General features: G+C 44.1%; 1 protein-coding gene, 1 long non-coding RNA gene and 1 pseudogene across 5 annotated transcripts in view; 2 read left to right on the forward strand and 1 right to left on the reverse strand.

The window, feature by feature from the left end:
• Positions 1–27,272, forward strand: part of LOC100991242 (leucine-rich repeat-containing protein 37B-like) — a 423,125-nt pseudogene that overhangs the window by 86,443 nt on the left and 309,410 nt on the right.
• LOC117976660 (uncharacterized) lies at positions 68–20,503 on the forward strand. The gene is made up of 2 exons (XR_004667432.3): positions 68–348; positions 20,352–20,503. It is a non-coding gene; the product is annotated as an uncharacterized LOC117976660 (long non-coding RNA).
• RNF135 (ring finger protein 135) overlaps positions 8,507–27,272 on the reverse strand; it is a 29,261-nt gene continuing 10,495 nt past the window's right edge. For 2 of the 4 annotated variants that reach the window (XM_034943244.3, XM_055101335.2), the window contains exons 2-5: positions 23,625–23,768; positions 20,282–20,444; positions 11,074–11,163; positions 8,507–9,756 (exon numbers count right to left, since the gene is read on the reverse strand). In XM_034943244.3, coding sequence (XP_034799135.3) covers positions 9,227–9,756; positions 11,074–11,163; positions 20,282–20,444; positions 23,625–23,768 — 927 coding nt within the window. In that variant the 3' untranslated portion in view covers positions 8,507–9,226. Of the gene's footprint in view, positions 9,757–11,073; positions 11,164–14,515; positions 14,581–20,281; positions 20,445–23,624; positions 23,769–27,272 lie in introns of all 4 variants that reach the window. The other 2 variants (XM_034943245.3, XM_034943246.3) reach the window with 2 other exon arrangements.

Below are 27,272 nucleotides of genomic sequence, written 5' to 3' on the forward strand. Positions count from 1 at the left end.
TCGTCTGGGCTAGGCCCAGTAGTCGACGGGGCTGGTCGGCTGAGGCGGGCGGTGCTCGGGCGGCGCCGGAGCAGGACTCTGGGCTCGGCTTCTCCTCCTCCACCCGCCCTTTTGTCTGAGGGACCCGGGATTTTGCTTTTCCCTTATAGAAATGGTGGAGTCAGTGAAGAAATTAGCAGGGATGGATGTGGAGCTGACAGCTGAAGAAAGAAACCTCCTATCTGTTACATATAAGAATGTGATTGGAGCTAGAAGAGCCTCCTGGAGAATAATCAGCAGCCTTGAACAGAAAGAAGGAACAAGGGAGGAGAAGACAAGCTAAAAATGATTCGGAAATACCGGCAAATGGTGAGACTGTTGTACAACAGTCCCCCCTTATCCGCAGTTTGAGTTACCAGTGGTACAGTACAATAAGATATTTTTAGAGAAAAGAGACTACGTTCATATAACTTCTATTAGAGTATGTTATAATTGTTCTGGTATTAATCTTTTTCTGTGCCTAGTTTATAAATTAAACTTTACCATGAGTATGTATGTACAGAACAAAACATAGTATATATAAAGTTTGGTATTATCCATGGTTTCAGCGTATCCACTGGGGGGTCTCAGAATGGATCCCTCTCAGATAAAAGGGAACTATCGTATTTTCAAGAAAAATGATGTGTTTTGGGTTAAATTTATCCCATTCTTCTTTTGATTGAAAGACTAAGGTTTTTTTTTTTTTTCTAATCCAATATCGTTGTTTTTAATCTCTGGGTTTTATACAACAGAAATTATCTGGGGGAAGGAAGCTCTTGTTACCTGAATATGTCCTAATTTTTGTCTCTTATTTTTATGGTTTTAGAAAATGTCTCTGAAAAGGGAGGCTTGTTTCTTTTGAGTGTCTGGCTTAGTTCTCAGGCTTATGTCTGTCAGTAATTTGGCCATAGTTGTTGGCATTCGAGGTCACAGCCTAGTGCTCACATGACTGTATATGTAGTACACATTTTATATCTTGGTAGAGTTGTGTCTTTTGCTCACGTGGATTAGGCTATAGAATATTCCACGGCAGAGGCGAATAACTTTTTCTCCTGGAAGCTGCAGTAGTGGGCAAAAAAGTGAGACCCTGTCCCTAAAAATAAAGTTGTAAGCTTGGCCGGGTGCAGTGGCTCACGCCTGTAATCCCAGCACTTTGGGAGGCCAAGGCGGGTGGATCACAAGGTCAGGAGATCAAGACCATCCTGGCTAACACGGTGAAACCCCGTCTCCACTGAAAAAAAAAACAAAAAATTCTCCGGGCGTGGTTGTGGGCGCCTGTAGTCCCAGCTACTCCGGAGGCTGAGGCAGGAGAATGGCGTGAGCCCGGGAGGCGGAGCTTGCAGTGAGCCGAGATCGCGCCACTGCACTCCAGCCTGGGCAACAGAGCGAGACTCTGCCTCAAAAAAAAAAAAAAAAAAAAAAAAAAAAGTTGTAAGCCGGGATTGATGTTACCATTACTATGAAATATGTTGGGTCAAAGAATTTCGATGACCAATAGACAAGTTTTGTGTCCCAGAGGAATGAGGAAGTAAGAAAGTTCAAAGTGCTGAAGAAAGAAGTCCATGAGCTACACTGTGGGACTTGGGCTAGCTAGGAAATGGAAGCAGGAAGCAAAGAGAGCAACTGATAAATTGGGAGAAGATGTGAAAAGTTCAAGTCTGGATGTCTTAGGTGAGATATATGCATAAGAAAGAAAGAAAGAAAGAGGAGAGAGAGAGAGAGAGAGAGGGAGAGAGGGAGAGAGAGAGAGAGAGAAAAGAAGGAAAAGAAAGAGAAAGAAAGAAAGAGAAGAAAGGAAAGGGAAAGAAAGAAAGAAAAAGAGAGAGGAAAGAAAGAAAGAAAGAAAGAGAGAGAGTGTAGATGTCTTGATGAGTCCCTAAGTAGAAACACGAAGAGAAAAGGAACTAAAAGAGGAAACCACGGCCAAGAGTGGAGCATTACAATGTTAAGACTTCTAGTATGGAGCAGCACAGTTAGGGGTATGGACAAGTGCAAGTCTTGGAGTAGAAAGCAAAGAACTCTGTTGAATGGAACGTGGCCACACCATACCTTGGTGTGATCTCAGGTTTTGGATAGGTTGGCTGTAGATAGTCATTGAATGTGGGAGAACAGCCTAGAGAGCTATTGATGACAGAAACTGACAAATAGAATGTAGAATATTAGCTTGTGAGGAGGAAGGGTTTGGAGTAACAGGAAAGTAGTCATTGAGTATGTGAGGAGCTAGGAGAACATGGAAATCTTTCTTCTCCTACAGCAGTCTCTATCTGAAAAACCATCAGGGAGATAGTTTATTCGAAAATAGTTTTGCTTAGCTAAGATAAGGATGCAATTACGGAAGAAAGAATGAAAGAATGTTTTACAGTGGAAAGCAGGTTCCAGGGCCATGAGAGGAACCTCGAAAGGTTCAACAGTAGTGCCATGAGTTCATAGAAAATAGGAAGCAAGCGGCCAGGCACAGTGGCTCATGCCTGTAAATCCCAGCACTTTGGGAGGCCGAGGCAGGCGGATCACGGGGACAGGAGATAGTGACCATCCTGGCTAACATGGTGAAATTCTGTCTCTACTAAAAAAAAAAAAAAATTAGCCGGGCATGGTGGTGGTGCCTATAGTCCCAGCTACTCGGGAAGCTGAGGCAGGAGAATGGCGTGAACCCAGGAGGCGGAGGTTGCAGTGAGCTGAGATTGTGCCATTGCACTCCAGCCTGAGGGACAAAGCAAAACTCCGTCTCAAAATAATAATAATAATAACATAAAATAAAATAAAAATAAGGCCAGCACAGTGGCTCACCCCTGTAATCCCAGCACTCTGGGAGGCCAAGGCGGGTGGATCACTTGAGGTCAGGAGTTCAAGACCAGCCTGGCCAACATTGGGAAACCTGGTCTCTACTAAAAATATAAAAAATTAGCCGGGCGTGATGGCACATGCCCATAATCCCAGCTACTCAGGAGGCTGAGGCAGGAGAATCACTTGAACCTGGGAGACGGAGGTTGCAGTGAGCCGAGATTGTGCCACTGCACTCCAGCCTGGGTGATAGAGCGAGACTGTCTCAAAAACAAAACAAAACAAAATAGCATTTGAGAGAGAAGCAAGGGACAGATAGATATAACTATTTTAGAGGTTACCTCAAGCCTAACAAGATGGTGGCTTCCTGCTTAGCAGGTGGTCTTCCAGGAACCCAAAGCCCCAGACCCAATAGTGGGTTCAACAGAACTATCCAGCAGCTGCTTCACCAGAGTGTGTGAGGTGGAAGAGAAGAGAGAAGGACAGAAGCAGCCCATGGCACTGATGAGAACACTCCATTCTCCTCAACCCCCAGGAAAAAAAACACTTAAGAGAGACAAGGCCTGACAGAAAACAAATTTTTGAGAACAATGTCCCCAGATAGCGCAGAAAGCTGCCAAAGGAGTTCCTCGTGCTCTCCTATGAAGCAGTGTGTCTCCGCTATAGACTGAATGTTTGTGTTCTCCCAAAATTCATGTACTGAAATCCTAACTCCCAATATGACAGTCCTGGGAGGTGATTGGGTCATGAAGATAGAGCCTTCATGAATGAGATTAGTGACCTTATAAAAGGGACTGTAATCCTAGCACTTTGGGAGGCTGAGTTGGGTGGATCACCAGAGGTCAGGAGTTCAAGACCAGCCTAGCCTAGCCAACATGGTGAAACCCCGTCTGTACTAATAAATACAAAAATTAGCTGGGTATGGTGGCAGGCACCTATAATCCCAGCTACTCAAGAGGCTGAGGCAGGAAGAATTGCTTGAACCTGGGAGGCAGAGGTTGCAGTGAGCCCAGGTCACACCACTTCACCCCAGCCTGGGTGATAGAGCAAGACTCTGTCTCAAAAAAAAAAAAAAAAACCAAAACGGCGGGGGAACTCCTGAGAGCTCCCTCACTAGACACCAAATCTGCCAGCACCTTGATTTTGGACTTCCCAGCCTCCAGAACTATGAGAAATAAATTTGCTTTCTTTTCTTTTTTCATTTTTTTCCTTTCTTTTTCTTTTCTTTTCTCTTTTCCCTCCTCTGTCTCTCTCTCTCTCTCTCTCTCTCTTGCTCTCTCTCTTCCTCCCTTCTCTCTCTCTCTCTCTTTCTTTTAGATGGCCTTGCTCTGTCACCCAGGCTGGGGTGCAGTGGCATGATCACAGCTCACTGCAGCCTTGACCTCCTGGGCCCATGCAGTCCTCCAGCCTTAGCCTCCAGAGTATCTGGGACTGCAGGCACATGCCATCACACTCAGCTAATATAAAATGTTTTTGTGGAGATAGGATCTCATTTAGTTGTCCAGGCTGGTCTCAAACTCCTGGGCTCAAGTGATCCTCCTGCTTTGGCCTCCCAAAGTGCTGGGATTGCAGGAGTGAGTCGCCATACCCAGCTGAGAAATAAATTTCTGTTTTTTGTAAGCCACCCAGTCTATGGGAGTCTGTTATAGTAGCCCGAATGGACTAAGATAGTCCCCAAGGAAAGTCTTTCTGGCTTGGTCCATAGGCAGATGATTTCCTCGCCCCCACAGTGCAGACCCCAGTGAGAGGTCCTTCATCCACTGGCATTTCAGCTTTAGTTATTCTCCTTTGGAGATTTTGTGTTTTGTTTGAAGGAAGGACACTATATTCTACAGTGTCCTGGAAGAGATATGCTGACACAAAGTGCAAGCCAAAAGCAAAGCAATCAAAAGTGATAGCCTTCTTTCCTTTCCTATCTTTCTGATTCTAGTGCTCTGGCTCCAGTCTGGGGACATCATGTGGCAGGCAGATAAAACCAACACTCACAGAGGCCTCATTGCAATACATACTGTCTGAGAGGACAATATTTAACCAAAGAACCTCAAGAGGCTGAAACCCTTCACTCCAAACTCTGAATCTTGGCTCAAAAGGCAAACATCAAATTAACTCTGGGTTAGAAGATAAAAGCTCCATGATGCAGAAAGTGAGGGCCTATAGCTTCTTTTTACTTATTTATTTATTTATTTATTTATTTATTTTTGAGACAGAATCTCGCTCTGTCACCCAGGATGGAGTGCAGTTGCGTGATCTTGGCTCACTGCAACCTCCACTTCCCAGGTTCAAGCGATTCTCCTGCCCCAGTCTCCCAAGTAGCTGGGACTACAGGTGCCCGCCACCATGCCCAGCTAATTTTTGTATTTTTAGTAGAGACAGGGTTTCACCATATTGGCCTGGATGGTCTCGAACTCTTTACCTTGTGATCTGCCCGCCTCGGCCTCCCAAAGTGCCAGGATTACAGACATGAGCCACCACGCCTAGCCTTATTTATTTATTTTTGAGACAGAGTCTTGATGTATCACCCAGGCTGGAGTACAGTGGCAAGATCATGGCTCACTGCAACCTCCGCCTCCCAGGCTCAAGTGGTTCTCCTGCCTCAGCCTCCAAATAGCTGGGATTACAGGTGTGTGCTACTATGCCCAGCTAATTTTTATATTTTTAGTAGAGACGAGGTTTCACCATGTTAACTAGACTGATCTCGAACTCCTGACCTCAGGTGATCCGTCCACCTCAGACTCCATAAATGCTGAGATTACAGGCGTGAGCCACCACACCCGGCCACCCATAGCTTCTTAGTGGTCACTTGGCACAAACAAGGAAGCCTTGTCCCTGCTTAGACAACTCAAGGCCACTTAAGGACAACCACCAAAATCAAAAAGAAAGGGTACCTCATGACTTTAGGGCTAGCTGTGTCCCATCAAAGTGGAAGGCCAGGTCCTGGCCTTAGCATAGGACCTTATCGGAGAGCAACGAGGGGAGAGGCTTCAGAGTGAAAAAACCAGCCAGGCACGGTGGCTCACACCTGTAATCCCAGCACTTTGGGAGGCCGAGGTGGGTGGATCACTTGAGGTCAGGAGTTCAAGACCAGCCTGAACAACATGGTGAAACCCTGTCTCTACTAAAAATACAAAAATTAGCCGAGCATGGGGGTGCACACCTACAATCCCAGCTACTTGGGAGGCTGAGGCACGAGAATCACTTGAACTCTGGAGGCAGAAGTTGCAGTGAGCCAAGATCACACCACTGCACTCCAGCCTGAGTAACAGAGCGAGACTCTGTCTTAAAAAAAAACAAACAAACAAAAGTGAGAAAACTGGGCCTGGTTCCAGCTCTGCCATGACTGGCTGATCAACCCCGGACAAACCACCACACCTGTCCCAGCCTCTGCTTCCTTATGCATCAACAGGAAGGTAATAATGCCCATCACGCAGGGCAGTGGTGAGGCTCAGAAAGCATATTAGTAGACCACGTGGAAGAATTCTGCTTACCCCTGTTTTGAAGGAGCGATTAATCATGTATAGAAATTAGGTGTGAGTCTCAGGATGTTAGAGGCCAAGGTGGGTGATATTAAGATGTAATTCCATCATTGCTGCTGTGATTATCATCATCCTCGTATTCTTCCGATTTCCTCACCTCCTACTTTATTTAATGGTTTCAGCAAACCTGTGAGGAAGGTAAGGAAGGGCAAATAATAATGATGTCCATTTTAGAGGGGAAAGAAAGGCAAGAAGAGTTTAAATGTACTGTCAAACGCTGCCTGGCTGGTTTGCATGACAGGGCTTTCTCTTCAACCTAGTTCAGGAGCTGAACATTCCCATCTTCAGAATAGGTGCTAGTCAAGACCAGAGTCCTTCTATGGATGAAGTGTAAGACAAAAAAAAAAAAAAAAAAAAGAGAGAGAGAGAGACGTGTATATTAGGAGACTAACAGACATTAAATAATGGGCATGAGGGTTCTTTCTGGGGGTGATGACAATATCCTAAAATTAGATTATGGTGATGGTTTTACAACTCTGTAAATATAGTAAAAAACATATATTTGTACACCTTAAGTGAATTTCATAGAATGTAAATTATATGTCAGTCAGGCACAGTGGCTCACGCCTGTAATCCCAGCACTTTGGGAGGCTGAGGTAGGCAGACTGCCTGAGCTCAGGAGTTTGAGACCAGCCTGGGCAACATGGCAAAACCCCATCTCTACTAAAAATGCAAAAATTAGCTGGGTGTGGTGGCTCACACCTGTAATCCCAGCTACTCAGGAGGCTGAGGATCACTTGAACCCGGGAGGCAGAGGTTGCAGTGAGCCAAGATTCATGCCACTTCACTTCAGCTTTGGTGACAATGTGAGACCCTGGCTCCAAAATAAAAAATAAAAATAAATAAATAAATAATATTCCCAACAAAGCTGTTAAAGGACATACCATTTTTTTTAATGGGCAAGATGAAACTACTGTGGCTATGGATGCATATTTGAGTGATAAAACTCTAAAGAAATGCAAGGAAGTGTTTAGCGTGAATGTCAAGACTCCTTTCAGGCACAGGGAGGGTTTTGTGATTAGAATGGGGCACAGGAAGGCGCTTCTGGGGTGGGCAGCAGGTGCTATTTCTTGACCTGAATGATAGTTACAAGGGTATTTACCTTATAATAACTCATTAAGCACGACTTGTTTTGTGTAGTTTTCTGTATCTGTTTTCTTATATAATAAAATGGTTGTTAAAAATAGGGGAAATCAAGTATGAAATAACACCTGTGTCAAACATACTGTAGAGTGGCCCCCATTAGCCCCACTTCCTGGCATTCATGTCCTTCTGTAATCCCCTCCCCTTCAGTGTGGGTGGTAACGTGACTTGCTTCTAATCAATAGAAGGCAAAGGCAATGGGATGTACGTGATTACGTGTTTATGTGGTTATGCTATGTAAGATTTTGTGTCAGCCGGGTGCAGTGGCTTATGCCTGTAATCCCAGCACTTTGGGAGGCTGAGGCAGGAGAATCACGAAGTCAGGAGTTCGAGACCAGCTTGGCCAACATGGTGAAACCCCATCTCTACTAAAAATACAAAAAAAAATTAGCCGGGCGTAGTGGCAGACATCTGTAATCCCAGCTACTCGGGAGGCTGAGGCAGGAGAATTGCTTGAAACTGGAAGGCGGCGGTTGCAGTGAGCCCAGATCACGCCACTGCACTCCAGCCTGGGCATCAAGAGTGAAACTCCATCTCAAAAAAAAAAAAAAAAAAAAAAAAAAAGATTTTGCGTCATCTGGCTAGGAGACCCTCTCCCTTATTGTCTTTGAGGAAGCAAGCAGCTGTGTTGCAAAGGCCTATGGGGTAAGGAACTGAGGGTGGTCTCCAGCCAACAACCAGAAAGCAACTGAGGCCCTCAGTCCAGCAACTCACAAGGAACTGAAGGCTGCCAACGACCATGTAATTTGGAGGCAGATCCTTCCCCATTGGAGCCTCAGATGACCCTGTGTCCCCAGCTGACATGTTGATTGCAGCTTGTAAAACTCTGATGTAGGAGCCTCAGCTAAGCTATGCCCTGACTCCTGACTCACAGGAACTGTGAAATAATATCTATGTGTTATTTTAAACCATTAAATTTGTGGCAATATTCTTACATAGCAACTGATAAGTAGCAAATTATGTTTAGAGATCCTCTGAGACTGCCCTCAGGTTCAGTGATTCACTAGAAGGACTCACAGAACTCAGCAAAGTGTTGCACTCATAGTTACAGTTTATTACAGTGAAAGGATACAGATTAAAATCAGCAATGAAGAAAGGCACATAAGGTAAGGTCCAAGAGAACTTCCAATTATCCTCTCCTGGCAGAGTCTTCAGGATAATGCTTAATTCTCCCAGCAATGATGTGTGGCTACAATGATGTGTGCACAGAGTATTACCAACCAGAGTAGCTCACCCATGCCTAGGTGTCCAGGGCTTTTACTAGGGATTGATCACATTGGCATGCTTCACTGCCCACATGGCTAACTTAGTCTCCTCAGCTTGACCTTGCAAGGTCAAGCTGATACTGCATGGCCCAAGGCTCACAGGTAAACAAAAACACTCCTATCAGGCAAGATATTCTAATGGCTTAGAGGTTATCTCCCAGGAGCCAGGCAGGGGCCTATTCTTTATTTGGAATGTCCAGGGTTCAAACATCCCAAGTTCATCCTGTATCACACAAAAGGATTAACTTCAAAAGTGGTATTCTTGGCCAGGTGTGGTGGCTCACACCTGTAATCCCAGCACCTTGGGAGGCTGAGGTGGGAGGACTGCTTGAGGCCAGGAATTCGACACCAGCCTGGGCAACCTAGTGAGATCCCATCTCTATCATAATTTTTCTAAAAAGTGGTATTCTTAAGTCAAGTTACTACCCTGATTGATGACAGGGAGAGAGACCAGGAAACCACTGTGTTGTAATCCCTTAGGAAACCTTACACCTTTACTTGCTTTATTATCAGGTAATTTCCAGGATGTAAGCCATACAGCCAGAAGGCAGGGTACAAAGGAGAGGAGGCAGAGATGGTACACTCATACAGAAGCTTCTCCTGATTGTCCACTGAATAGAAGGCAAGCTTTCCCTCCTCAAGGTTCAGCCAGATGCCCACCACCCCAGGTCTGTCTGAGCCAAGGACAGTTTCCTTGACCATGTGCCATGCAGAGAGCTGGCTAGTCCCCTTCCATTCCACACAACAAGAGTCCATAGTCCTTCCCAGGACCTGGTCGCGGCTCATCTCCCAGGAAGCCACCCCAACTGCCCAGTGGCTGCAATTCCTAGTGTCCACTTCCCAGTAATGCTTTCCAGAAGACAGGGCCTGGGAACATAAGACCTGGCTGGTAGAAAACCTCTCACAGCTCCAGCGATAGGGTTGTGGGCGGTGAGACACAGTCACTGTACGGGAATCCTTGGACACCTCCAGGCTGCAGGAAAGGCTCTTCAAGTTAAAGGTTGGATGGATGGCCCCTTTGGAAAAAAAAAAGAACAATAACAACATGGCCGGTCATCTTTTGATGGTCCATGCTAAGAAGTCTTCAAATAGCAACTTTGTATCTTTTGGTGTGATGTTTCACTCACACTGGCATTAAAATTGGTACATCACCCAACAGGAAGAAATGATAAATGTTTCAGATGATAGATATGCTAACTACCTTGATCGGATCACTATGCACCATATGTATTGAAACATAACTATGTATCCCATAAATATGTGCACTTATTATATTTATTTATTTTTAAAATTTATTTAGAAAAGAAGCAGGATTTTGCCATGCTTCCTAGGCTGGTGTCGAACTCCTGAGCTCCAGCAATCCTGCCATCTCAGCCTCCCAAAGTGCTGCAATTACAGGCATGAGCCACTGCACCCAGACTATACAATTATTATATGTCAATTTTAAAAATCAGGCCAGCTCCTTCAGCCAGGTGCACTGGCTTACCCCTGTAATCCCAGCACTTTGGGAGGCTGAGGCAGGTGGAACACTTGAGGCCAGGAGTTCAAGACCAGCCTGGCCATCATGGCCAAATCCTGTCTCTATTAAACATACCAAAATTAGCTGGGCGTAGGCAAGGTGCGGTGGCTCACGCCCGTCTTATGGTGATTTAGGACCACAGCTGTTTATACCTTCCCAGTTAAACTGAAACTTCCTGATTGAGGACCATGTCTTACTCACTTTGTATATTTCATTTGGTTTCCTATTGAGTGAATAAATTGCTAACACTTATATAGCATGACTACTCTAGGTGCTTTACTCATACTCACTTAACCCTCATGGCAAGAGAAGTACTATATTATCTCCATTTTACAGATGAGGAAACCCAGGCTCTAGGAGGCTTAAGTGACTTGCCCAAGATCACACAGCTAGTTAGTGGAGCTGCTGGGAGTCAAACCCAAGCAGTCTGGCTCTGGGATCCATGCTCTTAAGGACTATCCTAGACTGAGATGGCAGAAATACCTCAGCAGGTTTAGGAAGAGGCAGTTGGCTATAGTTGGTGGCCACAGCACAGATGCAGAAATACCTCAGCAGGTTTGGGAACAGGCAGTTGGCTGTAGTTGGTGGCCACAGCAGAGATGCTCAAAGGTTGGCTGGACTCTGAGTGCTCTTGGGTCTAGAGTCTCAACCTGCTTTGCCTTTGCAATCAGCTCCCCCCGTGGAGGGACCTGGAACAAATCCATGTGCAGTAAGCCAAGGAGTGGCCCTAGCAGTAGGGAGATGGACATAGGATATTCTCGAAGCCCGCTCTGCGGCAAGCCAAATCCATGTTTAAAGTGGACCATATACTTACACTGAGCAAACCGAGAAGCTCTCCTGAGTGCAGGGTGGCTCTGGTCAGGCAATGGGCATGAGGAGGAAGACGGGGCTTCCAGGAGTTCTCCTAAGTAACAAAAAAATTAACAGAGGAAAGTCCCATCAGAAAAAGGCAAACTGAAGGTCTCCAAACATCATGGTCAAGGCACATGGCTGGCTTGTCTTCTTATCATCTACACATTTTTCAGTGTCAGGACTGGATCAGGCAGAGGCAGTGTGCCTGCAGCCCAGGTACTTGCACCTCCATGTTCTCACTGTGGACTTTTCACTCTTTCTTCACTAAGCTCTCAGCTCCTTGCTAGCAAAGATCTTGTTCATCTGTATGTTCTAAGCACCAAGCCCCATGCCAGTCCCATAGATAGAAGGTGTTTTATGCACACTCATGAAATAAAATCAACTAATACAGTTCCAGGGGATTGCAGCACCCTAACACCTAGAATATCCAGGACCCCCAAGTCAATGTTTTAAACTGTTGTTACATAAACTGGGTAACATGAGTTGGGGTGAGATTCATCATCATTGCTGACACCTCCTAATTCCCTCTCGATGTGCTAAAGTTTAATTATTAACTTAAAGCAGTCATGTGTGCTAGAGTGCAATGACCACGTCAGGCAGATGATAAGTAAGGGAAGTCCTAGAGTGCAGACTTTGAATGCAAAATCTTGTCCTACTTGTATCTTGAAGTGACAGCAGCTGAAGTGAATCTAAGACTCCACCTGAGAAGAGATGAAAGACCTTGTCTAGGGTGTGCCTGTGATAACTTAGGTCATGAGAGCAAGAGAGCTGCCTGTAAAGAGGCCATTCTCAAAATTCAAGTCGGAACTGAAGCAATCCATGTGTCCAGAGACAGAGAAATGGTTAAAGAAATGTGATATATACATACAATGGAATATTATTTAGCCTTAAAAAGTAACGAATACTGCCCGGGCGCAGTGGTTCACACCTGTAATCCCAGCACTTTGGGAGGCCAAGGCAGGCAGATCACAAGGTCAGGAGTTCAAGACCAGCCTGGCCAATATGGTGAAACCCCATCTCTACTAAAAATACAAAAATTAGCTGCGTGTGGTGACACATGGCTGTAGTCCCAGCTACTTGGGAAGCTGAGGCAGGAGAATCACTTGAACCTGGGAGGCAGAGTTTGCAGTCAGCCGAGATTGCACCACTGACTCCAGCCTGGGAAACAGAGTGAGACTCCATCTCAAAAAAAAAAAAAAAAAAAAGTAATGAATTCTGCCTGGGCGTGGTGGCTCACGCCTGTAATCCCAACACTTTGGGAGGCTGAGGCAGGCGGATCACCTGAGGTCAGGAGTTCGAGACCTGCCTGGCCAACATGGCGAAACCCCATCTCTACTAAAAAATACACACACACACACACACACACACACACACACACACACACAACTAGTCAGGGGTGGTAGCACATGCCTGTAATCCCAGCTACTACTAGGGAGGCAGAGGTGGGAGAATTGCTTGAACCCGGGAGGCGGAGGTTGCGGTGAACCAAGATCGCACCACTGCACTCCAGCCTGGGTGACAGAGCAAGACTCCGTCTCAAAAAAAAAAAAAGTAACAAATTCTGATATATGCTACAACATAGGTGAGCTTGGAGGACATTATGCTAAGTGAAATAAACCTCTCACACACTAATACTGTATGATTCCACTCACATGAGGTATCTAGAATAGTCAAATTCATAGAACAGAAAGTGGAATAGTGGTTGCCAGGTAGGAGGGGGTTGAGGGAATGTGGAATTGTTGCTTAATGGGTATAGAGTTTCAATTCTGCAACATGAAGCCAGGCACGGTGGCCCATGCTTATAGTCCCAGCTAGTTAGGAGGCTGAGGCAGCAGGCTCACTTGAGGCCAGGAGGAGTTCCAGACCAGCCTGAGCAACATAACGAGACCCTGTCTCTACAAAACAATTCTTTTTTTTTTTTGAGACAGAGTCTCGCTCTGTCGCCCAGGCTGGAGTGCAATGGCGCAATCTCGGCTCACTGCAAGCTCCGCCTCCTGGGTTCACGCCATTCTCCTGCCTCAGCCTCCTGAGTAGCTGGGACTACAGGCGCCCGCTACCACACCCAGCTAATTTTTTTGTATTTTTAGTAGAGACGGGGTTTCACCGTGTTAGCCAGGATGATCTCGATCTCCTGACCTAGTGATCCACCCGCCTCGGCCTCCCAAAGTGCTATGATTACAGGGTAAGCCACTGTCCCGGCCAAAACAATTCTTTAAATAGCTGAGCATGGTGGTGTGGGCCTATAGTCCTGGCTACTGGGGAGGCTGAAGCAGGAGGATTGAGGTTACAGTGAGCCATAGTTGTGCCACTGTACTCTAGCCTGGGCAACAAAGTAAGACCTGATCCTAAAAAATTAAAATTAAAGTTACAGGCCAGGCGTGGTGGCTCACACCTGTAATCCCAGCACTTTGGGAGGCCGAGACGGGCGGATCACCTGAGGCCAGGAGTTTGAGACCAGCCTGGCCAACATGGTGAAACCCTCGTCTCTACTAAAAATATAAAAAAAATTAGCCAGGTGTGGTGGTGGATGCTTGTAATGCCAGCTACTTGGGAGGCTGAGGCAGGAGAATCGCTTGAACCCAGGAGCCAGAGGTCGCAGTGAGCCGAGATCATGCCATTGCACTCCAGCCTGGGCAACAAGAGTGAAACTCTGTCTCAAAAAAATAAAATAAAATAAAATACAGTTACAAAAAAGAAAATGATCTGGAGATTGGTTATATGATAATGTAAACATACTTAACAGTACTGAGCTCTGAGCTGCTACTTTTTTTGTTGTTGTTGCCGAGGCTGGAGTGCAGTGGCCTGATTTCGGCTCACTGCAACTTCTGTTTCCCAGGCTCAAGTGATCCTCCCACCTCAGCCTCCCAAGTAGCTGGGACTGGGACTACAGGCATGTGCCACCATAGCAGGCTAGTTTTTGTATTTTTGGTAGAGAAGTGGGTCTCACTATGTTACCCAGGCTGCTCTTGAACTCCTGGACTCAACTGATCTGCCCACCTCAACCTCCCAAAGTGCTGGGATTACAGGCATGAGCCACTGCACCTGCCTGAGCTGCCTACTTAAAAATAGTTAAGATAGTAAATTTTATGTTGTATGTATTTTCACTACAATTTAGAAAAACACAAAATTCAGATGAATATCACTGTTCTCCTATTTTGCTGATCCGATTATTACTTATTGTTAATAGGTTTTTAAAAAATGTTTGGCTGGGCACCGTGGCTCACGCCTGTAATCCAACAACTTCGGGAGGTTGAGGCAGGAGGATCGCTTGAGCCCAAGAGTGGGAGACCAGCCTGGGCAACATGGCAAAACCTCATCTCTACAAAAAGTACAAAAAATTAGCTGAGTGTGGTGGCACATGCCTGTAGTCCCAGCTACTTGGGAGTCTTAGGAAGGAAGATCACCTGAGCCTGGGAGATCGAGGCTGCAGTGATTGTGCCACTGCACTCCAGCCTGGGCAACAGAGAACCTGTGTCAAAATAAAAAAAATTAATTAATTAATTAATTCAGCAGAATGCAGATTATAAACAAAAGAAAAAGAAAGAAAAAAAAATTTTAAAAAGCGTTTGCAGAACCTACTGAAGTTATTTACTCTTTTTTTTTAAATTAACACTCCCTAATACTTTTTTTATCTCTATTGATGAGAGAAATAATCTACACTTAACCATGGAAATTTTTTCCAAAGAATCATGGTTCTCCAGTTAAGAGCAACATTTTAAGCAGAGCAATATCATTAAACATGAAAATGCTATGAGATATGTCTCTAAAGTGGCACTACACAAATCTTACTTAAAATTCACTAGGGGCTCGGTATGGTGGCTCATGCCTGTAATCCCAGCACTTTGGGAGCCAAAGCACAAGGATTGCTGGAAGCTAGGAGATCAACACTAGCCTGGGCAATAAAGTGAGATCCCTGCCTCTATTTAAAAAATAAATAAGGCCAGGTGCTGTGGCTCATGCCTGTAATCCCAGCACTTTGGGATGCCAAGGCAGGCAGATCACCTGAGGTCAGGAGTTCAAGATCAGCCCGGCCAACATGGCGAAACCCCATCTCTACTAAAAATACAAAAAGTAGCCAGATGTGGTGTTGGGAGCCTATAATCCCAGCTACTCAGGAGGCTGAGGCAGGAGAATTGCTTGAACCCGGGAGGCGGAGGTTGTGGTGAGCCGAGATCACGCCACTGCACTCCAGCCTGGGCAACAGAGTGAGACTCTGTCTCAAAATTAATAATAATAATAATAAACAAATAAAACAAAATGCACTAGGATACATGCTGAGATATACTTGAAGTGAGTCAAAGATTTAAATGTAAAACATGAAACCAAAGATTTAAACGTAAACTGTATAAGTACAAACACACACATATACCTGAGAAAATTCCTTTCTAAACTTCAGGGGGTTGAGTTTTCTAACTAAAACTTAAAATCTACAATGCATAAAAGAAAAAATGAACAAAATTTACTACATGAAAGTAGAAGCAAGACCTCTTCTCCACAAAAAAAATAAACAAAAAATTAACTGAGTGTGGTAGCGCCACCTTGCAGTCCCACCTACTCAAGCGGCTAAGGTGAACTAATTGCTTGAGCCCAGGATTTCCAGGCCAGCCTAGGAAACATAGCAAAACTCTGTCTCTACCCAAATATACAAGAATTAGCCAGGTGCGGTGACACGCACCTGCAGTCCCAGCTACTCAGGAGGCTAAGGAGGGAGGATCACTTGAGCCTGGGAGGTCAAGGCTGGGGTGAGCCCTGATCGCACCACTGCACTCCACCCTGGGCAACAAAGTAAGACCTTGTCTCAAAAAAATAAAAAAGAAACATTTAGAGACCAGGAATTGCCACAGCACTCTAGTCAACCAGTCTAGGCAACAGAACAAGACTCTGTCTATTGTCTCTAAAAAAAAAAAAAAAAAATTGAGGCCAGGCATGGTGGTTCACACCTGTAATCCCAGCACTTTGGCAGGCAGAGACAGAAGGATTGCTTGAGCCTAAGAGTTTGAGACCAGCCTGGGCAAAACAGTGAGATTTCATCTCTATAAAAAATTATGTAAAGGCCGAGCGCAGTGGCTTATTCCTGTGTAATCCCAGCAGATTGGGAGGCCAAGGCAGGTGGATCACCTGAGGTCAAGAGTTTGAGACCAGCCTGACCAACATGGGGAAACCCTGTCTCTGCTAAAAATACAAAAATTAGCCAGGTGTGGTGGCACAGGCCTGTAATCCCAGCTACTTGGGAGGCTGAGGCAGGAGAATCACTTGAACTCAGGAGACAGACATTACAGTGAGCCAGATCACACCTTTGTACTCCAGCCTGGGCAACAAGAACGAAACTGCTTCTCAAAAAAAAAAAAAAATTACATAAATTTAAAAATGTCTATATGGCATTATAAAACCCATAAAAGATAAATAAAAAGACAAATGACATATTAAGGAACAAAATTTGCAATTCATATAACAGACAAAAGTTTAATCTCTTTAATTTACAAAGAGCTCCTAAATGTCAATTTTTAAAAGACCAATAACACAAGATATGAAAGACAATTCATGGAGAAACACAAATTAAAAGTGTAGTATAGGCCGGGCACGGTGGCTCACCCCTGTAATCCCAGCACTTTGGGAGACCGAGGCAAGCAGATCACCTGAGGTCAGGAGTCTGAGACCAGCCTGACCAACATGGTGAAACCCCATCTCTACTAAAAGTACAAAAATTAGTGAGGCCTGGTGGCAGGTGCCTGTAATCCCAACTACTCAGGAGGCTGAGGCAGGAGAATCACTTGAACCTGGGAGACGGAGATTGCAGTGTGCCGAGATCGGGCCACTGCACTCCAACCTGGACAACAAGCGCGAGACTCAGTCTCAAAAAAAAAAAAATAGAAAAAGAAAGAGATAAAAAACGTGCAGTATACTCTCACGTCAATGTATTTTCTTGAGTCAGAGTTTCCTTCTTGTTGCCCAGGCTGGAGGACAATGGCACGGTCTTGGCTCACTACAACCTCTGCCTCCCGGGTTCAAGCAATTCACCTGCCTCAACCTCCCACGTAACTGGGATTACGGGCACCCACCACCAAGACTGGCTAATTTCACATCAATATTTTGACCCATGAGATTGGTTTAAAAAAAAAGACAAATGTTTGACAACACACTCAGTTGGCAGGTTGGGGACACACACTTCTTCTGTGGGAGTGAAGACTGGTATAACCCAACTGGAGGGTGATTTGGCAATGTATATCAAAATGACAAATGAATTTACCCTATGACCCAGAAACCTTCACTGGCAATTTGAGCTACAATTATATCTACACCCATATGAAACAATGTACATACACAGTTATTGATTTTAGCATTATTTGTCATTGTAAACAATTGGAAACAATCACGCATTCATCTGCAGAGGATGGAGTAAATAAATGTTGGCATACCCAGATATTGGAATACTGAGCAACTGTAAGAGAAAATGCCCTAGGTACTAACAAAAGCAAAGAAAAAATGTCCTAACTACTGTACTGTAAAATAAAGATGTATAAAGTAAAAGACAAAAGCAAAATGCAGGACAATGTATATAATGTGCTATCTTTTGTGTATTAAAAAAAGATTGGGAGAAATAAAAATATAAATTCATATTCGCTGACATTTGCATAAATAAATTCTGAACAGACACTCAAAAAAACGGTAATAAAACTGGTGCACTGAGAAGAGAGAATGGGGCAATTGGCAAGGATGGAAGAGAGATTGGGCAGTATGCCCTTTTTATACTGTTTTTGTTTGTTTGTTTGTTTTGAGATGGTGTTTCGCTCATCACCCACACTGGAGTGCAGTGGCTCACTGCAACCTCTGCCTCCCGGGTTCAAGCAATTTTCCTGCCTAAGCCTCTGGAGTAGCTGGCACTACTGGAGTGTGCCACCACGCCCGGCTAATTTTTTGTATTTTTAGTACAGACGGGGTTTCACCATGTTGGCCAGGCTGGTCTCGAACTCCTGACCTCAGGTGATCCACCTTCCTTGGCCTCACAAAGTGCTGGGATTACAGGCATGAGCCACCGCGCCCAGCCCTGTTTTGATTTTTGAATATGAAATTTTAAATTTAACCCCCCAAAATTTAAAAATTGATCTTAAATTTGTATAAATAAAATCACTAAGGAACCCAACCTAAGTTTAGAAGCACACAGAATACGAAGGTGCTTCTTTCTCAGATAATTTTTGGAACAATAAACTGCTCTCTAATTGTTTTCCTTAAGAAACTTTTTCCAAGGAATCATGCTTCTCCACTTACGTAAGAAATGATTCTTTTTTTTTTTTTTTTTTGAGACAGAGTTTCACTCTTGTTGCCCAGGCTGGAGTGCAATGGTGCAACCTCTGCTTCCCAGGTTCAAGTGATTCTTGTGCCTCTGCCTCCTGAGTAGCTGGGATTATAGGCACCCACCACCATGCCCAGTTAATTTTTGTGTTTTTAATAGACACAGGGTTTCGCCAGGTTGACCAGGCTGGTCTTGAACTCTTGACCTCAGGTGATCCACACGCCTCGGCCTCCCAAAGTGCTGGGATTACATGCATAAGCCACTGCACTGGCCAGAAATGATTTTTTAAGTAGCATAAGATTGTTTAAATATGAAAATATAAAGGATATAAAAGCTATCAGAAGAGGAAAAGCTACAGAAGAAATGCCTCTAAAGCATATGAAGATAGCAGTGGCCAGAGCAGGAGGAAGAACCCTGGGAGACCAGACAGAGCTAACGTCTAATGTCTGACAGGAAGGTGTTAGTTATTTTTCAATAACTCTGGAAGAACAACAGAGAAACTACAGGATCAGGACAGAAAGGTTCTTTTCTATATGGTACTGTTTAATATTAACATTAACACACTCCCCAGAGATTATATTTTAATAGACTGTATCAACAACTAGTTACAAAGTGGCATGCTGGTTTTGTTTGTAGACAAGATCTCCCTCTGTTGCCCAGGATGGAATGCAGTGGCATGATCACTCAGCCTTGAACCCGTGGCTCAAGTGATCCTCCAGCCTCAGCCTACAGAGTAGCTGGGACTACAGGTGTGCACCACCACATCTGGTTACTTTTTATTTTTTGTAGAGACAGGATCTCTCTCTGTAGTCCAGGCTGGTCTTGAACTCCTGGCCTCAAGAGATCCTCTCACCTCAGCCTCCCAAAGCACTGGGATTACAGGCATGAGCCACTGCACTTGGCCTATATGCTTTGTTAAGAAAGACATTTACGGCCAGGTGCAGTGGCTCACGCCTGTAATCCCAACACTTTGGGAGGCTGTGGTGAGCCTTGCAGTCAGGAGTTTGAGACCACTCTGTCCAACATGGTGAAACTCTGTCTCTACTTAAAAAAAAAAAAAAAGAAAGAAAGACAAGAAAAAAAAAACAACGCAAAAATTAGCCAGGCGTGGTGGCGCACGCCTATAATTCTGGCCAAGATCGCACCACTGCACTCCAGCCTGGGTGACGGAGTGAGACTCTGTCTCAAAATAAAACAAAAACAAAACAAAATTATTAAAAAAAAAAAAAGAAGAAGAAGACATTTACTAGTTAAAAATTTAAGGCCAGGCACGGTGGCTCACGCCTGTAATCCCAGCACTTTGGGAGGCCAAGGCGGGCAGATCACAAGGTCAGGAGATTGAGACCATCCTCGTTAACATGGTGAAACCCCGTCTCTATCAAAAACACAAAAAATTAGCCAGCATGGTGGCGGGCACCTGTAGTCCCAGCTACTGGGGAGGCTGAGGCAGGAGAATGGCGTGAACCCAGGAGGCAGAGCTTGCAGTGAGCCCAGATGGTGCCACTGCACTCCAGCCTGGGCGACAGAGTGAGACTCCATCTCACACACACACACACACAAAAAAAAAAATTAAAAGTGGCCTATTTCAGAATCTCTGCAGTAAGATAACACACTTGATCAGTAAGGACCTGTGTGCATGGATCTTCAAAAATGAGTTTCTATCTATTAAGGACTTGTGATACATCACACCTTCAGTCATTGCCAAAAACATATTCAGCCACAAAATCACTTCAGCCCACCCCTACCTGATTCACGACACCACAGTGGTAATACAGCTGGACTCTGGGATCCTATCCCCAGAGAACAAAGCCATGGAGCACTCTGCTACTCCCCCCAACTTCCATATTTAATCCTCCTCCAATAAATAAGATCAGCTCACCCTGCATTTGTGCTTCAGGAGCCTCTTTCCGGGTGACGTTTTCTTGTAATTTTTCCTGAATTTCTTCTAGGTCATGGAGAATATCTCTGATTTTCCCTGCAGCTGTGTCAGAAGTCACCAGCTTTGGAGAAGCCATGGAAAGATCCACCCCAGAAGAAAAAGCCTATTGATAAACCATTTAAAACTGAATAAATGGAAGTCCGCTATGCAGTCTATCAACTATTATATTCAAGTTTTTCTATTCATCTATAATTTTCTATTTAATTCCCAGCAAGTTTTTAAAAACAAAATTAGGCCCTCAAAAAATATGCCTTGAAAAAAATCTGGAATAATACATAGCACAGCAAAAATATCAAAGAGTGGTTATTTCTGGGTGATGGGGTTATGGAGCATTTTAATTTGCTTTATTTAATGCTATGTGCTTTCTAATATTTTGCACAATAAACATGGATTTCTTAGGTAATACCAAAAAAGTTTAACATTTCTAGGCACATCTTATAGGGGCTTTATAAAATAAATACTACAGATAGTTACTGAGATAAACCATGGAGGTCAGAATAACCTTTTCGGCTAGGTATGGTGGCTCACACCTGTAATCCCAGCACTTTGGAAGGCTGAGGAGGGTAGAACACCTGAAGTCAGGAATCCGAGACCAGCCTGGCCAACATGGTGAAACCCTGTCTGTACTAAAAATACAAAAATTAGCCAGGCATGATGGCAAGTGCCTGTAATCCCAACTACATGGGAGGCTGAGGCAGGACAATCACTTGAACCCGGGAGGTAGAGGTTGTAGTGAGCTGAGAAGATCATGCCACTGCACTACAGCCTGGGCGACAGAGCAAGACTCCATTTCACAAAAATAAAAAAGGAACCTTTTCCCACCTCTATCATTATATTATTTCACTTCGCAAGAGCTCCCTCTCAAATTGCCTGCATCCAGGTCCTGCTTTCTAGGGCCTTCAACACATGCTCCCTCATTTTCTTTAGCCTCAGGTCCTGTTCTTCCCCAATACAGCCCTTTATCTGCTCACCCACTTCAACCCCTGACTTTCCTTCCCACCTTTGCATAATCCACTCCCCATTCTTTCTACCAATCAAAATACGGTAGTATTACACTTATTGAGTGTTTTCTACATGCTAGATATTGCCTTTCTCTCATTTGCATAACAACCTCACAAAGTAGGTTTATCAACCTGTAAAAAATCTCCATTTTACAAAAGAAGATGAAATTCATGAAGGTTAACTAAATTGCCACAGTTAATTATAACATCCCACATTTTAACATTGCTCAAGCACTTTCTTATACCTCTTTTAATCCTCACAATAAACCAATGATGTGGCAGGCCCTGTATCATTATTTCTATATTACAGATAGGAACCTGAGACGCAGATAGATGAAATGACTTGCCCAAGGTCATAATACTAGTGAGTGACAATGTCAATTCTGAAAGTCAGACCCTCAGACTTTCTATCCCAACACATCGCATCCCTAAAGATGCATTTATTCATACATTCAGTGGGTATTTGTTGAACCCCTACTGTAAGTGGGTACTTGGGTAGTGTGCTAGGGCCTGGGGACACAATGGTGGACAAAAGAACAAAAGCATCAGCCAGGCAAGGTGGCGCACGCCTGTAATCCCAGCACTTTGGGAGGCCGAGGCAGGTGGATCACAAGGTCAGGAGTTTGAGGCCAGACTGGCCAGTATGGTGAAACCCCGTCTCTACTAAAAATACAAAAATTAGCCAGGAGTGGTGGCGGACACCTGTAGTCCCAGCTACTCGGGAGGCTGAGGCAGGAGAATCACTTGAACCTAGGAGGCGGAGGTTGCAATGAGCTGAGATCACCCCACGGCACTCCAGCAAGACTCTGTCTCAAAAAAAAAAAAAAAGCATCAAAAGTCCCTATCCTCCTGAAGTTGAGAGTCCAGTGAAGGAAAAGGGAGGGGGGCAGACATTAATATAGAGTATGGCACAAGTCATTACAAAGGTGCAATGGTGATAACCACTACAAATGAAAGGTACATGGAGTCCTCAGAGCCTCTAATGGGGAGATTTGATTTGTTCAAGGAAATCATTGAAGGCTTCTTTCTGAAGAAATGACGTTCTAGCTAGGATCTGAAGGATGAGCAAGTAATACCTAAGTGATGGAGGGAAAGGAGAGCATTCCATGAAGGGTGCCCTGTAGTGGGAAGACGTGAGACACACTAGAGTGACTGTGCGGCCAGTGTAGCTAGAGCGCACAGAGCCAGGCGGCAGGAGCAGAGATGAGATTTGAGAGGCAGACAGAGATGGGATCCTACAGGGCTTTGTTGGTCCTGTGAGGATTTGGGTCTTACTCCTGAGCAAACTGATATAATTTGAATGTTTTAAGCAGATGAGTTACATTTTCAGATTGATGTTTGTGGTAGTCACTGTGATGACCATGAGGAAAACAGACTAGAAGAGGGAGAGTGGAGCACTTGGAAGACTATGACAGCAATCCAGACATGAAATTATCAGAGGCTTGGATTAGAGAAGTCTCAAAGGAGCTCAATAATAAGTAAATAGATTTGAGAGGTAATTAGGCAGGTCTTAAAGCTACAATATGCTGCATATTAGGGTAAGGGAGAAGAAGGTAACATGATTTCCAGGTCTCTGGCTTCTGTACTTGGAAAGATAATGGGGCAAGCATTGAGATGAGAAATCCCAGAAGAGGAGCAGTTTAGGACACATTAAGTGTGATGCTTTGAGATACCCAAGAAGAAAAGATGAGAAGGAAGACATAGCAGCCTAGTGCTCAGAGAAGGCTCCAGCCTGGAGCAATTATTTGTGCATAGAGGTGGTCATTAAAGCCATGGATGCAGGGAAGACTACCTGCAGGGGAAACAAAGGGACCTACAACTCAGCCTTGAGGAACTCCAGCATTTAATTCCTAAGCAGAGGAGAGAGAGCCTGTAAACAGACTGAGAAGGATCAGCCAGAGAGAGGTGGGGGAAAGCCAAAAGATTCCTGTCCCAAAAGCTAAGAATGAAGGTGTGGTCCCCAGTGTCAAAGGCTGCTGAAAGGTCAATGAAGACAGGCACCAGAACATTTATAGAGACAGGCACCAGAACGTTATACACAGAGGTCACTGGTGATCTTAGAGATAGCTTGTTAGGTGGAGTGATCCTAGCCCATTTGAAGCTTCCCAACCTTACCTCAAGCATTCCAAATGTCCAATCATCCATGTCTGGTAGTAAAGAGAACAATAAAAGGTTGAGACTTATTGTATCCTTCAGGTTCAAATATGTTCATGTTGTTCCAGTTGAAAGCAATCCCTAGCCCTATTCCCTTCCACATCCTTTCCTCTCCCAGTGGAGCCTACCTTGCCCAGGATGCTCAGTTCGTTGTCTGGTCCAGATTCTGATAGGGGCCTCTGATTCTGCAGGCTTCTGACAATGTCTACAAGATGTTCCACCAGCTCTGTCAGCTCCTGACCAACTTCTGTGACGCTCTTCTCTACTGCCACCTTCAAAACAGCAAAGTTCAGGTCCTGGGTTCTATAAAACTGGACCCGGGAACCACCACTAGACAGAGGAAGTCATAAATACTGTGGTAATGGCATAAAAACAGACATACAGACCGATGGAATACAATAGAGTACCCAGAAATAAACTCTCACATATATAGTTAAATGATTTTTGACGAAGGTGCCAAGACCATTCAATGGAGAAAGGACAGTTTTTTCAACAAATTGTACTGTGAAAACTGGATATCTATATGCAAAAGAATATGGCTGGACCCTTACCTAACATCACATACAAAAACTAACTCAAAATGGATCAAAGACCTAAATGTAAGACCTAAAATAATACAGCTGTTAGAAGAAAACATAGGGCAAAATTTATGACATTGGATTTGGCAATGATTTATTGTATATGTCACTAAAAGCACAGGCAACAAAAGAAAAAAGGAGACAAATTGGACTACGTGAAATGTTTAAACATTTGTGCATCAAAAGACACGAACAATAGAGTAAAAAGGCAATCCACAAAAATGGAAGAAAATATTTGCAAGTCATACATCTGATAAGGCATTAATACTGAGAATATACAGAGAATTTCTAAAACTCAACAATAAAAACATATCACTGCCGCTTGTTTGGTTGGTAAAACAAACAAGCAAAAACCCACAAACAACTGAATTTTGAAATGGGCAAAGAACTTGAATAGACATTTCTCCAAAGAAGATATACAAATCACCAATAAGCACATGAATAGACATGCAAGATCACTAATCACTAGGGAAATGCAAATCAAAACATACAGTGAGATACCACCTCACACTCATTAGGTTGGCTACTATCAAAAAAAACAAAAACAAAATAACAAACGTTGATGGTGTGGGAAGATTGGAACCCTCTGCACTGTTGGTGGGAATGATATAGCCACTATGGAAGACAGAATGGTGGTTGCTCAAAATATTAAAAATAGGCCAGGCGCAATAGCTCATGGCTGTAATCCCAGCACTTTGGGAGGCCGAGGCGGGTGGATCACCTGAGGTCAAGAGTTCGAGATCATCCTGGCCAACCTGGTGAAACCCCATCTCTACTAAAAATACAAAAATTCACCAGGTGTGGTTGCAGGCACCTATAATCCCAGCTACTTGGGAGGCTGAAGCAAGAAAATCTCTTGAACCCGGGAGATGGAGGTTGCAGTGAGCCAAGATCATGCCACTGCATTCAAGCCTGGGTGACAGAACCAGACTCCATCTCAAAAAAATATATATATATATATGTATATATATGTAATTAGAATTACCATATGATTTAGCAATTCCACTTCTGGATATATAAGAATTGAAAACAGGATCTCAAAGAGATTCATAAACTCATGCCCATAGCAGTATTATTCCCACTAGCTAAAACATGGAAGCAACCCAAGTATCTGCAGACAAATGAATGAATAAGCAAAAAGTGGCATATACATACAATAGAATACTACTCAGCCTTAAAAAGGAAGGGAACTCTGACACATGCTACAACATAAATAACCCTTGAAGACATTATGCTAAGTGAAATAAGCCAGTCACAAAAAGACAGATACTGTATGATTCAACTTATATGAGGTATTTAGAGTAGTCAAAATCAGAGACAGAAATTAGAATGATGGTTGCCAGAGGCTGGGGGAAGAGGAAATGGAGAATTTTAATGTCCTCCTAGAATTCCACTTTTGCGAGTTGAAAAGAGTTATGGTACCCTGAAGAACCAGTCATGTTAATTTAAAATTTTTTAAAGTTATGGAAATGATGGTAGTGATGGTTTCAAAACATTGTGAATGTATTTCATATCACCAAACTGTATACTTAAAAATGGTTTAGGGCCAGAGAGAAATGGGGGAAAGCCAGAAGACTTAAGGGTGGAGAGGGCAGAGCAAGATAGCCAAATAGAAGGCTCCATTGATCATCCCTCCCACAAGAACACCAAATTTAACAACTACACAAAAAAGCAACTTCATAAGAACCAAAAATCAGGGGTACTTACGGTACCTGGTTTTAACTTTATATTACTGAAACAGGCACTGAAGAGGGTAGGAAAAACAGTCTTGAATTGCCAATGCAACCCATATCCCATGTGTCAGGGGCCACATGCACAGAGAATCTGTGCACTCGGGAAAGGGAGAGCATGGTGATAAAGAGAATAGAGAGACTTTGCCTTGTCACTTCACAAAGCAAAACTGGGCTGAATTCAGCTGACGCCTACCCACAGAGGGAGCATTTAGATCAGTCCTAGCCAGAGAGGAATCAAATCACCCACCCCAGTTATTGGAACCTGAGTTCTGGCAAGCCTCTCCACTGTGGGCTGAAGTGCTCTGCGGCTCTAAATAAACTTCAAAGGCAGTCTAGGCCACAAGGACTGCAACTCCTAGGCAAGTCCTAGTGCTGAGATGGGTCTCTGGACCCGCCCTGAGCCTGGATGAATGTGCCACCATGAAGGGAAGGACACAAGCCTGGCTGGCTTTGCCATCTGCTGATTATAGAGCCCTAGGTCCTTGAGAGAATACAGGTGGTAGCCAGATAGTGGTTAACAAGGGGCTTGGGTAAGACACAGTGCTGTGTTGGCTTTAGGTCTGACCCTGAGCAGTTCTAGTGGTCATGGCCACAAGGTGCTTCTGTCACCCCACCTCCAGCTCCAGGCAGCTCAGCACACAGACTGACTGTTTTGGAGAAAGTATGAGACGAGAACAAGAATCTCTGCCTGGTAATCCAGATAATTCTTCTGGATCTTATACAAGACCACCAAGGTGGTACCTCTAGTAGTCTGCAAGAGTCACAGCTTTACTGAGCTTGGGGTGCCCCCTAATGCAGATACAGCTTAGATCACAACACCCAAGTCCTTTCAAATTCCTGGAAAGCCTTCCCAAGAAGGACAGGTACAAACAAGCCCAGACTGTGAAGACTACAATAAATAACTAACTCTTCAATGCCCAGGCACTGACAAACATCCACGAGCATCAAGACCATTCAGGAAAACATGACCCCACCAAACTAACTAAATAAGTCACCAAGAGCCAATTCAGGAGAAACAGAAATATGTGACCTTTCAGACAGAGAATTCAAAATAGCTGATTTAAGAAAACTCGGAGAAATTCAAGATAACAGAGAAGGAATTCAGAATTCTATCAGGTAAATTTAACAAAATGATTGAAATAATTAAAAATCAAGCAGAAATTCTGGAATCGAAAAATGCAACTGACATACTGAAGAATGCATCAGAGTCTCTCAAGAGCAAAATCGATCAAGTATTAGAAAGAATTAGTGAGCTTGAATTCAGCCTATTTGAAAATACACAGTAAGAAGAGACAAAAGAAAAAAGAGAATGAAGCATGCCTACAAGATCTAGAAAACGGCCTCAAAGGGGCAAATCTAAGAATTATTGGCCTTAAGAGGAGGTAGAGAAAGAAATAGTGGTAGAAAGTTTATTCAAAGAAATAATAGCATGGAACTTCCCAAATCTAGAGAAAGACATCAATAT

This window comes from Pan paniscus, chromosome 19 (assembly GCF_029289425.2).
Source record: "Pan paniscus chromosome 19, NHGRI_mPanPan1-v2.0_pri, whole genome shotgun sequence".
Lineage (NCBI taxonomy): Eukaryota > Metazoa > Chordata > Mammalia > Primates > Hominidae > Pan > Pan paniscus.